At 45.8% G+C, this 16,680-nt stretch overlaps 1 protein-coding gene across 1 annotated transcript in view; it reads right to left on the bottom strand.

Annotated features, from left to right (window-relative positions):
- Positions 1-13,425: 13,425 nt before the first annotated feature.
- LOC142250727 (kelch-like protein 9) overlaps positions 13,426-16,680 on the bottom strand; it is a 6,684-nt gene continuing 3,429 nt past the window's right edge. Inside the window, exons 2-4 of the mRNA XM_075322931.1 lie at positions 16,248-16,500; positions 14,497-14,657; positions 13,426-14,361 (exon numbers count right to left, since the gene is read on the bottom strand). Of these exons, the coding sequence (XP_075179046.1) occupies positions 13,981-14,361; positions 14,497-14,657; positions 16,248-16,500 (795 nt within the window). The 3' untranslated portion in view covers positions 13,426-13,980. The remainder of the gene's footprint in view (positions 14,362-14,496; positions 14,658-16,247; positions 16,501-16,680) is intronic.

Raw genomic sequence — 16,680 nt, 5'->3', positions numbered from 1 at the left:
GAGGCTGTTGTGTTGCGCTATTGATTTTCCTGCTATGTGAGAAGCTGAGAGCACCCACGGCCGTCCACATTCCTGGCATAGCTGCGCAAGTAAACAGCACGGACACCATGCGTGGATGTGGAGAAACACGTGCCGCAGGGCAAATGGGCACTGACCATGTGTACAGCACTGGGGGCAAGAGGGTGCAGCCTGGAGGACGGGGGAGCCTGCCTCATCACTACCTGGCAGTGTTACTATCCCATACTGTCCCTGTCCCGTGCCCCGAGCGTCGGCGTCCTCATCCTGTACCCCAAGTGTCAGCGTCATTATCCTGTACCCCCAGTGTCATTATCCTGTACCCCCAGTGTCAGTGTCATTATCCTGTACCCCCAGTGTCATTATCCTGTATCCCCAGTGTCATTATCCTGTACCCCCAGTGTCAGTGTCGTTATCCTGTACCCCCAGTGTTAGTGTCATTATCCTGTACCCCCAGTGTCATTATCCTGTATCCCCAGTGTCATTATCCTGTACCCCCAGTGTCAGTGTCGTTATCCTGTACCCCCAGTGTTAGTGTCATTATCCTGTACCCCCAGTGTCATTATCCTGTATCCCCAGTGTCATTATCCTGTATCCCCAGTGTCATTATCCTGTATCCCCAGTGTCATTATCCTGTACCCCCAGTGTCAGTGTCATTATCCTGTACCCCCAGTGTCAGTGTCATTATCCTGTACCCCCAGTGTCATTATCCTGTACCCCCAGTGTCAGTGTCATTATCCTGTACCCCCAGTGTCATTATTCTGTATCCCCAGTGTCAGCGTCATTATCCTGTATCCCCAGTGTCATTATCCTGTACCCCCAGTGTCATTATCCTGTAACCCCAGTGTCAGTGTCATTATCCTGTACCCCCAGTGTCATTATCCTGTACCCCCAGTGTCATTATCCTGTATCCCCAGTGTCAGTTTCATTATCCTGTACCCCCAGTGTCAGTGTCATTATCCTGTACCCCCAGTGTCATTATCCTGTATCCCCAGTGTCAGTTTCATTATCCTGTACCCCCAGTGTCAGTGTCATTATCCTGTACCCCCAGTGTCATTATCCTGTAGCCCCAGTGTCAGTGTCATTATCCTGTACCCCCAGTGTCATTATCCTGTAGCCCCAGTGTCAGTGTCATTATCCTGTACCCCCAGTGTCAGTGTCATTATCCTGTACCCCCAGTGTCATTATCCTGTAGCCCCAGTGTCAGTGTCATTATCCTGTACCCCCAGTGTCAGTGTCATTATCCTGTACCCCAGTGTCAGTGTCATTATCCCTTTCCCCCAGTGTCAGTGTCATTATCCCATACCCCCAGTGTCAGTGTCATTATCCCGTACCCCCAGTGTCCGTGTCATTATCCCGTACCCCCAGTGTCAGTATCCCGTACCCCCAGTGTCAGCGTCATTATCCCGTACCCCCAGCGTCAGCGTCATTATCCCGTACCCCCAGCGTCAGCGTCATTATCCCGTACCCCCAGTGTCAGTGTCATTATCCTGTACCCCCAGTATCAGTGTCATTATCCTGTACACCGAGTGTCACCATCCTTGTCCCGTACCCCATGAGTCAGTGTCATTATCCTGTACCCCGAGTGTCAGTGTCCTTGTCCCATACCCCGAGAGTCAATGTTATTGTCCTGTACCCAGAGTATGTGTCATTGTCCCATACCCAGAGTCTCAGCGTCCTGGTCTCATACCCAGAGTGTCGGCGTCATTGTCACATACCTCGAATGTGTCATTATCCTGCACCCCCAGTGTCAGCGTCATTATCCTGTACCCCCAGTGTCATTATCCCGTACCCCCAGTGTCAGTGTCATTATCCCGTACCCCCAGTGTCAGCGTCATTATCCCGTACCCCCAGTGTCAGTGTCATTATCCCGTACCCCCAGTGTCCGTGTCATTATCCCGTACCCCCAGTGTCAGTATCCCGTACCCCCAGTGTCAGCGTCAATATCCCGTACCCCCAGTGTCAGCGTCATTATCCCGTACCCCCAGTGTCAGCGTCATTATCCCGTACCCCCAGTGTCAGCGTCATTATCCCGTACCCCCAGTGTCAGTGTCATTATCCCGTACCCCCAGTGTCCGTGTCATTATCCCGTACCCCCAGTGTCAGTATCCCGTACCCCCAGTGTCAGCGTCAATATCCCGTACCCCCAGTGTCAGCGTCATTATCCCGTACCCCCAGTGTCAGCGTCATTATCCCGTACCCCCAGTGTCAGCGTCATTATCCCGTACCCCCAGTGTCAGCGTCATTATCCCGTACCCCCAGTGTCAGCGTCATTATCCCGTACCCCCAGTGTCAGCGTCATTATCCCGTACCCCCAGTGTCAGCGTCATTATCCCGTACCCCCAGTGTCAGTGTCATTATCCCTTACCCCCAGTGTCAGTGTCATTATCCCGTACCCCCACCGTCAGTGTCATTATCCCGTACCCCCAGTGTCAGTGTCATTATCCCGTACCCCCAGTATCAGTGTCATTATCCTGTACCCCCAGTGTCAGTGTCATTATCCCGTACCCCCAGTGTCAGTGTCATTATCCCGTACCCCCAGTGTCAGTGTCATTATCCCTTACCCCCAGTGTCAGTGTCATTATCCCGTACCCCCACCGTCAGTGTCATTATCCCGTACCCCCAGTGTCAGTGTCATTATCCTGTACCCCCAGTGTCAGTGTCATTATCCTGTACACCGAGTGTCACCATCCTTGTCCCGTACCCCATGAGTCAGTGTCATTATCCTGTACCCCGAGTGTCAGTGTCCTTGTCCCATACCCCGAGAGTCAATGTTATTGTCCTGTACCCAGAGTATGTGTCATTGTCCCATACCCAGAGTCTCAGCGTCCTGGTCTCATACCCAGAGTGTCGGCGTCATTGTCACATACCTCGAATGTGTCATTATCCTGCACCCCCAGTGTCAGTGTCATTATCCTGTACCCCCAGTGTCAGTGTCATTATCCCGTACCCAGAGTGTCAGTGTCCTGGTCTCATACCCCGAGTGTCAGTGTCATTATTCCGTACCCAGAATTCCACCGTCATTGTCCCGTACCCCAAGAGTCAGTGTAATTGTCCCAAACCCAGAGTGTCACGGCTATATCGATTCCCCAATAATCTCTCTATTACACCACACAGGATCTTGCAGAGCCTCTGCTGCTGTAGCTCTCAGCTGTCTCCGCTGCGTTCCTCGTCCTGACTGGCTGCAATCACTCCTTGTGTTGTGGATTTGATCTTACAGTAGAAACAAACATCTGAGATAACAAAACACTGAATAAACCTCTGAATTTTTACAGTAAAAGTTGACAGATTTTTTTCCCTGATGCCGCCATATAAATGTTCATCCGAGTGGAGAGAATCCACGGTCCCTGGAAACGTGGGCTGCTATCCACACAGGCAATATGGCACCGGGACGGCTCCAGCAGGGGCGGTTGTCGCTGACCGGCTTCAAACTGGTGTCCACTGGGGCTTCCATCATAAGAGCAATGACAGAAGAAGCTTTACTCCACTTAAAGGGCCACTCTACAAAATGATCACAATTCCTATATTGCTTTGTAATCTGTTCTGTGGCTTAATGTGGCCCTGACTATAAAATGTGGATGAGCGATGCCAGCCGAGCCGAGGGCCTGTGCACATCCATGAGGGAGACAGGAGGACGAGCCGAGGGCCTGTGTACATCCATGAGGGAGACGGGAGGACGAGCCGAGGGCCTGAGTACATCCATGAGGGAGACGGGAGGACGAGCCGAGGGCCTGTGTACGTCCATGAGGGAGACGGGAGGACGAGCCGAGGGCCTGTGTACGTCCATGAGGGAGACGGGAGGACGAGCCGAGGGCCTGTGTACATCCATGAGGGAGACGGGAGGACGAACCGAGGGCCTGTGTACATCCATGAGGGAGACGGGAGGACGAGACGAGGGCCTGTGCACAACCATGAGGGAGACGGGAGGACGAGCCGAGGGCCTGTGTACATCCATGAGGGAGACGGGAGGACGAGCCGAGGGCCTGTGTACAACCATGAGGGAGACGGAGGGCAAGCTGAGGGCCTGTGTACATCCATGAGGGAGACGGGAGAACGAGCCGAGAGCCTGTGTACAACCATGAGGGAGACGGGAGGACGAGCCGAGGGCCTGTGTACAACCATGAGGGAGACGGAGGGCAAGCTGAGGGCCTGTGTACATTCATGAGGGAGACGGGAGGACGAGCCGAGAGCCTGTGTACAACCATGAGGGAGACGGGAGGACGAGCCGAGGGCCTGTGTACAACCATGAGAGAGACGGGAGGACGAGCCGAGGGCCTGTGTACAACCATGAGGGAGACGGGAGGACGAGCCGAGGGTCTGTGTACATCCATGAGGGAGACGGGACAACGAGCTGAGGGTCTGTGTACATTCATGAGGGATACGGGAGGACAAGCCGAGGGCCTGTGTACAATCATGAGGGAGACGAGTGGACGAGACGAGGGCCTGTGCACAACCATGAGGGAGACGGGAGGACGAGCCGAGGGCCTGTGTACAACCATGAGGGAGACGGAGGGCAAGCTGAGGGCCTGTGTACAACCATGAGGGAGACGGGAGAACGAGCCGAGGGCCTGTGTACAACCATGAGGGAGACGGGAGGACGAGCAGAGGGCCTGTGTACAACCATGAGGGAGACGGGAGGACGAGCCGAGGGCCTGTGTACATCCATGAGGGAGACGGGAGGACGAGCCGAGGACCTGTGTACATCCATGAGGGAGACGGGAGGACGAGCCGAGGGCCTGTGTACATCCATGAGGGAGACGGGAGGACGAGCCGAGGGCCTGTGTACATCCATGAGGGAGACGGGAGGACGAGCCGAGGGCCTGTGCACATCCATGAGGGAGACGGGAGAACGAGCTGAGGGCCTGTGTACATCCATGAGTGAGACGGCAGGACGAGCCGAGGGTCTGTGTACATCCATGAGGGAGACGGGACAACGAGCCGAGGGCCTGTGTACATCCATGAGGGAGACGGGACAACGAGCCGAGGGCCTGTGTACATCCATGAGGGAGACGGGAGGACGAGCCGAGGGCCTGTGTACGTCCATGAGGGAGACGGGAGGACGAGCAGAGAGCCTGTGTACAACCATGAGGGAGACAGGAGGACGAGCCGAGGGCCTGTGTACAACCATGAGAGAGACGGGAGGACGAGCCGAGGGCCTGTGCACATCCATGAGGGAGACGGGAAGACGAGCAGTGAGTGGAGCGCCATCTGTGGAGTACGGACACGTTTACCTTTGCGAATCCTATATCTGATAGTGGAGACAGTAATCAGTCACAGACGCCAAACTCATACCAGATTGGAGCATGAAACTGGCAGGAAAGCTCCATGCAGATAGCGCTCTTGTAACAACCACTGAGCCACCGTGCCAAACACTGAGCCACAGTACCAACCACTGAGTCACAGTACCAACCACTGAGCAAAGCATACTAACCATTCAGCCATACAACTATTTACTGAGTTACAAGCTGATTACTATCCTACTATACCTTCTTAACCGTTGAGCCACCATGCTGTTCGCTGAGCCTTCTTGTTAACCATTGAGCCACCATGGTGAACATGATGATCCATCGAGCTTCCATACTGATGACAGTGACATAGCTAAAACATTAAACCACTCTGCTCATCACTGAGCCATCTTGTACCAGTGAGTCATGATCTTAATCACTAAGCCACCTGGTTAATAATTGAGCCATCATTCTGCTAATTGAGCCGTTTGTTACCAGTGATTTATATTGATCACTGAGCCACCTTGTTAAGCCATTATAATTACAGAGCCACCCAGTTAACCATTGAAATTGTATACTGCGCAATAATCCAGCTTTTTAACCATTGACTAGCCACGCTGAGCACCACGTCGTCATGGTAGGTAATGAGCCATCATGCTGAGTACTAATCCATTATGAGGACAGTTAGTCGCTGTGCTGATTTCTTAGCTTCCTCGGTACCCATGCTGAATGAATTCCCTATATTAACCACTAAGCCATCATTCTGATCACTGATCTACCATTTTAATCACTGAGCCACTGTGTTAATCAGTGGGCCACCATGTTAACCAAAAAGCCATTATGCGGATCAATGGGCCACCATGCCGCTCAGTTGGCTACCCTAAAAACTGTTGTGCCCCAGCCAATCACTTAGTCACCATGTTGGTTACTGAGACACCATATCATGATCACTGAGCCACATTATTAACCACTGAGCCACTGTGCTACAAATAAAACATTAAGTAATTAAAAAAGTAGAGGAATATGGCGCTTATGTCCCATGATAAAGCACCAAACCTTCTCAATCTGTTTTCTATGCTGGGACCTGTAGTTCTTCAGCTTCACCACTAACATTCTCTCCCAGCAGAAGATGGGCTGAGAACTTCACTGACATGTAAGACGTCTCCAAGATGACACCTGACACCGGCGTATACTGTGGAGCCGGCTCTGACAACCTGCCACTCCAACTCCCCCTGGGGCCTTGTGTATGGATATTTGACAACATTCACCCGCATTAAGACGAAGGAAACAAAAACAGATAACAGAAAACCCAACGACCTTCCGCCAATACGTGAATATACCGCACAATTTCACTTGTTCTTTAACCCTTCGCACTTTTTGCACAAGGCTCCATGAGCTTCACCTTCACAGGTCTGTACATTTTTTTTTCATTTGCAGTACCATCAGTGACCAGCATCACTGTCCATAGAAATTAATGCAATAGCGCCACCACTGTGCACAAAACAGTAGATTCTTACCAAGTGGGTGTAATTTTTCAGCCTATATTTTTTTTAATGAAAATCTTGGCACCTCTTTAGTATCTCCGCCATGGTACAGCGGTAGTCACACTCTAGATCACGTTTCTGCACCCGATATTCCTGTTTGGGTGACTAATTTCCCGCACAGGTTGTAGCGGAGCACATTGCAGACAGTATATAGCGTATAGGGCAGAGTCTGGTGTTACACAATCTGCTGACAGGGAAGTGACTGGTAAAGATTCCCCAGGGAAAGAAGCATCCGGAAGACACTGTCTGCAGCTCATGTTACCGCCACAGCGAGCTGACATATGTGCTGATATCATCACTCCATACAATGCTCATGGTACATGGGGGCACAGTACACGCAGTCACAGCTAAACACTGACAACTACAGCTGTGACAGAGAAACGTGCGCAGAGCAGTTGTCACTTCTTTCCTCGGCTCCTTATTGAGGTTCACAATGAAATATTTTTATGTATCTATCTATATATCTATATATATATATATACATACACACACATACATATACACACACATACATATATACATATACACACACATACATATATACATATAATTACTGGGGTCTCCCTTTAATATCGCACCATAAAAATAAGACCAGGACCCCATCCCCCTCCTCCGGGTGGTTTAGCGCCTGCAGTCGGGTGATATTTTGTTGTCTCCTTGAAAGGTTACAGTAAAATGTGTTTATGGACGATCTCCAGATATTAATGAGGTGTACAGTGCAGGGGATCCGGGGCGGCAATAACCAGTAATTGATGGTAGGACGGATGCTCGGCGTAATGTGCGTCCTCAATCCCCCATGTTTATTGCTCTGCTGTTTATTGGATTTGCAGTAAACGAAGATTCATCCAAACAACGCATCTTATTAATATACAATGAGCTCCGAAGACACAGACCAGCAGAGACAGCGACAATACGGGACAACGAATACTAACATAGACACAAGACTATACGCCTTACAAAAATGTATAAACCACCCAGGTACTTACAAGAACATAACTACTATAATGCTGCTCCTATATACAAGAATATAACTACTATAATACTGCCCCTATGTACAAGAATATAACTACTATAATACTGCTCCTATGTACAAGAATATAACTACTATAATACTGCCCCTATGTACAAGAATATAACTACTATAATACTGCCCCTATATACAAGAATATAACTACTATAATACTGCCCCTATGTACAAGAATATAACTACTATAATACTGCCCCTATATACAAGAATATAACTACTATAATACTGCCCCTATGTACAAGAATATAACTACTATAATACTGCCCCTATATACAAGAATATAACTACTATAATACTGCCCCTATGTACAAGAATATAACTACTATAATACTGCCCCTATATACAAGAATATAACTACTATAATACTGCCCCTATGTACAAGAATATAACTACTATAATACTGCCCCTATATACAAGAATATAACTACTATAATACTGCCCCTATGTACAAGAATATAACTACTATAATACTGCCCCTATGTACAAGAATATAACTACTATAATACTGCCCCTATGTACAAGAATATAACTACTATAATACTGCCCCTATGTGCAAGAATATAACTACTATAATACTGCCCCCTATATAGAAGAATATAACTACTATAATAATGCTCCCTATATACAAGAATATAACTACTATAATACTGCTCCTATGTACAAGAATATAACTACTATAATACTGCTCCTAAGTACAAGACTATAACTACTATAATACTGCCCCTATGTACAAGAATATAACTACTATAATAATGCTCCCTATATACAAGAATATAACTACTATAATACTGCTCCTATGTACAAGAATATAACTACTATAATACTGCTCCTAAGTACAAGACTATAACTACTATAATACTGCCCCTATGTACAAGAATATAACTACTATAATAATGCTCCCTATATACAAGAATATAACTACTATAATACTGCTCCTATGTACAAGAATATAACTACTATAATACTGCTCCTAAGTACAAGACTATAACTACTATAATACTGCCCCTATGTACAAGAATATAACTACTATAATACTGCTCCTATGTACAAGAATATAACTACTATAATACTGCCCCTATGTACAAGAATATAACTACTATAATACTGCCCCCTATGTACAAGAATATAACTACTATAATACTGCCCCTATGTACAAGACTATAACTACTATAATACTGCCCCTATGTATAAGACTATAACTACTATAATACTGCCCCTATGTACAAGACTATAACTACTATAATACTGCCCCTATGTACAAGACTATAACTACTATAATACTGCCCTCTATGTACAAGACTATAACTACTATAATACTGCTCCTATATACAAGACTATAACTACTATAATACTGCCCCTATGTACAAGAATATAACTACTATAATACTGCCCCTATGTACAAGAATATAACTACTATAATACTGCTCCTATATACAAGAATATAACTACTATAATACTGCCCCTATGTACAAGAATATAACTACTATAATACTGCCCCTATGTACAAGAATATAACTACTATAATACTGCTCCTATGTACAAGAATATAACTACTATAATACTGCCCCTATGTACAAGAATATAACTACTATAATACTGCCCCTATGTACAAGAATATAACTACTATAATACTGCCCCTATGTACAAGAATATAACTACTATAATACTGCCCCCTATGTACAAGAATATAACTACTATAATACTGCTCCTATATACAAGAATATAACTACTATAATACTGCCCCCTATGTACAAGAATATAACTACTAATATTCTTGCACATAGGGGCAGTATTAAACTACTATATTACTGCCCCCTATATAGAAGAATATAACTACTATAATACTGCTCCCTATATACAAGAATATAACTACTATAATACTGCCCCATATGTACAAGATTATAACTACTATAATACTGCTCCCTATGTACAAGAATATAACTACTATAATCCTGCCCCCTATATACAAGAATATAACTACTATAATACTGCCCCCTATGTACAAGAATATAACTACTATAATACTGCTCCTATGTACAAGAATATAACTACTATAATCCTGCCCCCTATGTGCAAGAATATAACTACTATAATACTGCCCCCTATATAGAAGAATATAACTACTATAATACTGCTCCCTATATACAAGAATACAACTACTATAATACTGCCCCTATGTACAAGAATATAACTACTATAATACTGCCTCCTATGTACAAGAATATAACTATTATAATACTGCCTCCTATGTTCAAGAATATATCTACTATAATACTGCCTCTATGTACAAAAATATAACTACTATAATACTGCCACTATGTACAAGAATATAACTACTATAATACTGCCCCCTATGTACAAGAATATAACTACTATAATACTGCCCCTATGTACAAGAATATATCTACTATAATACTGCCCCTATGTACAAGAATATAACTACTATAATACTGCCCCTATGTGCAAGAATATAACTACTATAATACTGCTCCTATGTACAAGAATATAACTACTATAATACTGCCCCTATGTACAAGAATATAACTACTATAATACTGCCCCTATGTACAAGAATATAACTACTATAATACTGCCCCATATGTACAAGAATACTGCCCCCTATGTACAAGAATATAACGGTTATAATACTCTTCCTGTATTATTACTCTGAGCAGTAACCACCCGTGGTAAAGGCCATAAAAATGGAATTAAAGGTTAGAACATATCTCTAGAATTATAGGTTGGTTTTAAGAAAATATAACCAGATACTCGGAGGAGCAACGAGAATAATAACAGTAAAAATTGGTCCCTTGTGAGTTGGTGACAGCTCCTCATTATACACAATGTATCCCTGATGTCACAGATGACTGGATTTACAGGCCTCGTCTTCCGCTCTTCTCCCCGATGTGGGTGCAGATGTATAAGTCAATAACAGTAATTTTCCTTAAAGGTTACCGTGTTTACATGTCGCTCGCTGTATACTCCGCTCAATGTGAAAATGGTATATAAAAAAAAAAGATTAGAGGTTGTTTATGGAGACGAGGATGAGGAGCGATCAGATAGTAAATGACGGACTCCGAATAATGCAGTGCAGATTTAGTCACCGTTTCTTTGTTGTGCATAGTGATGAATGATAAAGTTGTGGTTACAGATAGCGTCCACCAGAGGGCGCTCAGGAGCTTACAGATGGTGTATAATATGCAGTAAGCTCTAGAGCTCCCCCTGGTGGAGGCCGCACGTCACCAGAATCTATGACATCAGCACATTCTATGACATCGGCGGCAAACACTCTAGAAGCTTTGGCCGAATCATCCATAAAGAAGGAACACGGTGACCGTTACTGGCCCGAGGGCTCAGAGATGAGGTTTTCCGTGGTCATCGCTGGCCTCTCGCTTCTCTGTGTCTATCTTGAAACGTGCGGATCAAGAGAACATAATAAAAGGAAATCCGAGAAATCAAACACATCGATGGAAATGACCCTTATAGGGTTAGACATCCGCTATAATGACGGAAACAGTACAGAGCACGATGCCATGGAGGGGGCCAATACCACCGAACAAAGGAAAGCCGTCACCGCGAGGGTCCGACTCCACGGAGGAAGTCAACGGGGGACAAGCACCAACTCCACGAGCCACGGACCCCAGGAGAAACGGCACAAGAAAGGTTTTCTATGGCGCCTACTGGTGGCTCTGAGTATACAGCGCAGGCTTCCTGATGAGAAGCAAGATGGCAAGGAATAAGCGCCTGATGCCAATCACCATTACAACGCGGTACACGTACCCGAGCTGCACCCGCAACACGAGAGAATAAACACTACTAGTATAATCTGTAACCAAGAGTTATTACTGTACAGTGGAAAGGATGATGGGAGAGGTAGTACTGCATCACTCTCCAGGGGTACGACAGGATTAGATACACAGCTCAGCAAAAAGCATCATATATGGGATTAGATACACAGACTAAGCAGATGACAGGATTAGATACAGTGGCTTAAATACAGTATCATATATGGGATTAGATACATAGCTCAACAGGCGGTATCACAGATTAGGATTAGATACACAGCTCAGCAGACCGTACCACACAGAAGAGGATTAGATACACAGCTCAGCAGACAGTATCACACAGGATAGGATTAGATACACAGCTCAGCAGACAGTATCACAAAGGATAGGATTAGATACATGGCTCAGCAGATGGTATCACATAGGATGGGATTAGATACACAGCTCAGAAGATAATATCACACAGGATAGGATTAGATACACAGCTCAGCAGACAGTATCACACAGGAGAGGATTAGATACACGGCTCAGAATACAGTATCACACATTATAGGGTTAGATACACGGCTCAGAATACAGTATCACACATTATAGGGTTAGATACACTGCTCAGCAGATGGTATCACATAGGATGGGATTAGATACACGGCTCAGCAGACAGTATCACACAGGGAAGGATTAGGTACCTCGCACACTCATTTTCCCTAGTGATGACGTCCTGTTGACAATTCTGGCTGTTTCTCGCTCGGTGTAATGGCGGCAGATTACTCACCACTTTACCGTATGCGTCTCACACTTAGTAAATATCTGCTAAAGTGACAAGGACCCGATAAGTCGTCACGACATTACGCACGGCAGCGGCTGAATGTACCTAATCACTGAGGCAGCGGCGGATGTACCTCACAAATAAGGTCTATGAGCCAGGGAAATATGGCAGCTGATGTGGATGTCACCCAGCTTTCCCAGAGCCCTGACCGGCCTGGCTATAGTAGCATGTAACGTAGACGCTTATATTGCAGGAGGTATTTACGGTCATTGGTGTGCGGCATGATGGCTTCTCCTCAGCTCTCCTCCACCATCACAGTGAGGCCTACAGGCCTGAGCTAAGAGGGAAACAAGGGCCTGCCCATCAAAACCAATCAGATTCCAGCTCTCATTTTCACAGGTCAGTATTGAATATGAAAGCTGCATTCTCATTGGTTGCTATGGGCAACCTATTCCTTCAGGCCCAACGCCTGTGTGAGGGAAGTAAAGACAAAGGGGTGAATGAGGCAGAAGTACAAAAACATGGCTACCTGTACAAAATAAACAGTGCCGCCCCTGTACACCCTGTGATATCAGGCCTGCTCACAGATGGAGCTCATACATCCACCCACTGATGGGTTGCCATGGCATCAGGGGCCTACTGGAGCGCCCGACACCGCCATCTTGATGCATTTTACTGTATACCGCAATACTATAACACTGCAGTATAAGTCCCGTAAGAAAATGAAAGTGAAAAATTAGGCTAAAAATATAAAAGAATAGTTTAAATCTTCAAAAAAATAAATAATAAAAAAATCTAAAAAAGAAAAGAAAAAAAGAAATAAAAATGAATAAAGGAAATGACCCTTTTGGGTACAGATGCCGCCTCCGCACCCGTGTTATTGATACCCGGCATAAAGTTACACCGCCCCCTGGTGTTTATGGATAGTATATCTGGAGAAATACATTTTTAGGGGCTTTGCGCATAGTTCTGGCTCCGCACCCCCCATACTGCATCTTCTGTACGGATCACATCAATTTTACAAATCAGCGGCCGCCCCATGTGCAGATATATAGTGATCACGTTTATTATACAGCAAGATACAGGACAGAAAGACAAACACCAGAAGCTCCCGCCACCCTCCGCAACCTCATCTTAAAGGGGAGCGCCGGTGAAACTGGAAAAGTGTGATTAGTGACCCCCCCGATCAGAATAAGACCCCTTCAGACCCTCGTCTTCCTCATATGTGCCCCATCCGGGCACAGACGTAAAATAGTTTGGATTTTTTACTCTGCAAAAATAAAGGTGGACCCTAACGGCTCAATTTATGGTGGGATTTACACCTCACCCCTATTGATTTGGGACAGTTGTCAGGTATAACAATGGGATCCCGATCCATGTTTCGCCCCTTAACACTAGAACTACTGGACTCGTGACACCTATATAGAAATACATGGTGCAAAGTAGTCAAAATGACTACCTCAGTAGTTCTAGTGTTAAAGTGTATTTTGGGGTCATAGAGGGGTTCCTCTAACCAAAGTCCCCTTTACTTGAGGGCGGGCATGGATTATGCCTTTTGTGGTGATATATGAAGCTCTACATTATGGGGGGCACCTGGGATACAGGACGGTCCCTCCCGTCACAGTTCCTGCTCGCGTTTCGCGGTGATGAACAGGTTCAGCGTTGACCTTTTCTTATTGGGAACGGTCGGACTTTCCTCTCCTTTCTCCTCTTTTTCGATCAGCCCATTAGGCAACCTAATAGTGCAGGACGCGTGGTCCACCAGTGGTCGTGGCAGGGACCCAGTCTTCTTCCAGGCCTTGGACTCGGGGTCGTACACGAAGACGCCATCTTCTTTATTCATACGTCTTAAGGAGCCCCCGCCGGTGATGAAGAGCTTGGAATTGTGGGTGGTTATACTGAACTGGCAGCAGTCGAAGGGCGAGAGTTTGAGGGCGCTCCACTGGTCGACAGCCGGGCAGTAATACTCCGTCTCGTTGACGTGGATCCATTCCTTGGCCTATAAAGAACAGACATTGACTGCAGCTGCAGTGACATTTATTGCCGCAAAATGGGGGCGCTGTGGACCCCTAATAATAATAATAAAAAAAAAAAAAAGGTAACTTTTACAAAAACCTTATTTTCTGGTACTCACTGCATTCATCGTGCGTCCGCCAACGCAAAAGATCTTCTCTCCGGCGGCGGCCATTCCATGATCACAGCGGGCAAAGGTCATGGCGCGATTTACCACCCAGCGCTTCAATCTTGGCAAATAGCTGTATACTTCATTAAGGGTCTTATTAGTAGAATACCCCCCTGCCAACAATAAACGATGAGGTCATTGAGCAATAATGGAAGGCGCTACAGCAGCACAGAGTATTTCAGGAGGCGTGCGCTGGTCTTCGGGGGTGGGGATTGGAGATCTGCCCGTTTCTGCAGTGCTGCATCGTGAAGGGCATCGAGATGTGAATTAGAGGAAGAAAAAAAAATATTCCAAGGCAGCACAGAGTATTTCAGGAGGAATATGCTGAGCAATGTAGGGGTTCACAGACCAATCCATTCCTATAATGAGGTCACTGAGGCCAGGGCTGGATGTGACGTGTAGCATCCGTACACGGGTTATAAAAAAAAAATGAAAGACGATTCCACAGCAGCACAGAGTATTTCAGGAGAGGCGTTTGTTAGCCTTATAGGGGGTGGGAGGAGGAATTGGTCCAATCCACAGACCTATATAGGACTGGAGCAGTTAAAATGTGGTAAAATAGAGATCAGGAATAAACAGAAGCAATGGATCCAGCAGCACAGAGTATTTAAAGGGGGTTTTCCCACAAAGAAAGTTCATCTTAAAGTTTATTTTAATCAATTGGTCTTGGAATAATAATAAGCTCCGCCATTGGTTGTGTTTAAAAAAAATGTTCCTGTGCTGAGATAATCTTATATATGTGTTCCTGCTGTGTAATGGCTGTGTCAGACCATACTTGGCATGGGTTGATCATACCACAATCTCCTAGGCAGGGGAGGATGCAAAAGAGTATATAGAAAGTACAAGATCGAAAATTATTCTTTCTTTGAGGTAAAACATTTAAAAAAACAAAAAAAAAAAGAAAAAATAGACAAGGAAATGTTTTACCTCACAAAAAGAATCAGGGTTTTTTTCCTACTGTTACCCCATGCTATCCCAACTCAAACCTCCCCATTTTCACTTGAAAAATCAATAAAAACAATTGAATCACAAAAAGAATCAGCTATAATCCCGTGCTGTAATGTCTGAATACTCTTTAGCATCTTCCCCTGCCCAGGAGATAGTGGTATGATCTGAGCATGTCTTGTACAGTCAGACACAGCCATTACACAGCAGTACACATATATAAGATCATCTCAGCACAGGAACATTTTTTTTAAACACATCCAATGGCGGAACTTATTATTATTCAAAGATCTATCAATTAAAATCAACTTTAAGATGAACTTTTTTTAATGGGAAAATCCCTTTAAGTACTTTATTTGTGGACAAAAAACTAATCTTGAAGACAACGTGAGGATAGTGAGGTTAGGGGGGCAATATCATGAAGTGTAGAGAGTCACAGACAAAGATGGAGCAGGGTAAGCAGCAGTACAGAGTATTTAAGGAGGTACACACTCATGTTAGGAAGGTCAGGGCTGGATGTGCTGGGTAGGGGGTTATAGACATAATAAAAAGGAGCAGGGCCTCAGCAGCACAGAGTATTTAAGGAGATATATGATGTGATGTTGTGAGCCCGATGGGGACAGTGAAATTAATAGCGCTATATGAGTAAAATAAATATTCGTGAGGTGTTCTGATGATAGAGATAAGAGGGAGGTCATAAACTGAGCAGCACAGAGTATTTAAGGAGGATGAATTTTATACCCCAGTTTTCTGTTTACCAGAAATATACATGATGCCTTTATGGGTCGTGCCGGCGTGATCGGCTACCGGGATGGGAAAGGGGGCGGTGTACTCCCACTTGTTTTCGGCAGGGTGGTACTCTTCCGCGCTGGGGGTGAGATGACCCAGCAGGGAGCCTCCCCCCACAGCGATGATCCGCTCGCCAATCACTTCTGTGTGGAAGCGGGTCCTTCTCTCCAACATGCCGGCAACTTGTAGCCACGAGCCGCAGCGCGGATCAAACCGGAATACCTGCAGGGATTACAAGACTGGAAATAGGATTATAGGCCGGGCAGCGTCTGCCATATGTGACAGTAAGGAGATGCCGGGCACGCGGTTATCCCAGGCTTATACGTCAAGGACTGTACCCCAGGAGCAATAATCAGCAAGGTGGAGACAGAGCACAACATAACCCAACCGCCATCAGCCATC

This window comes from Anomaloglossus baeobatrachus, chromosome 9, assembly GCF_048569485.1.
Source record: "Anomaloglossus baeobatrachus isolate aAnoBae1 chromosome 9, aAnoBae1.hap1, whole genome shotgun sequence".
NCBI classification, from domain to species: domain Eukaryota; kingdom Metazoa; phylum Chordata; class Amphibia; order Anura; family Aromobatidae; genus Anomaloglossus; species Anomaloglossus baeobatrachus.
Note: the sequence above shows the minus strand (reverse complement) of the source record. Positions and strands in the feature narration are given on the sequence as shown.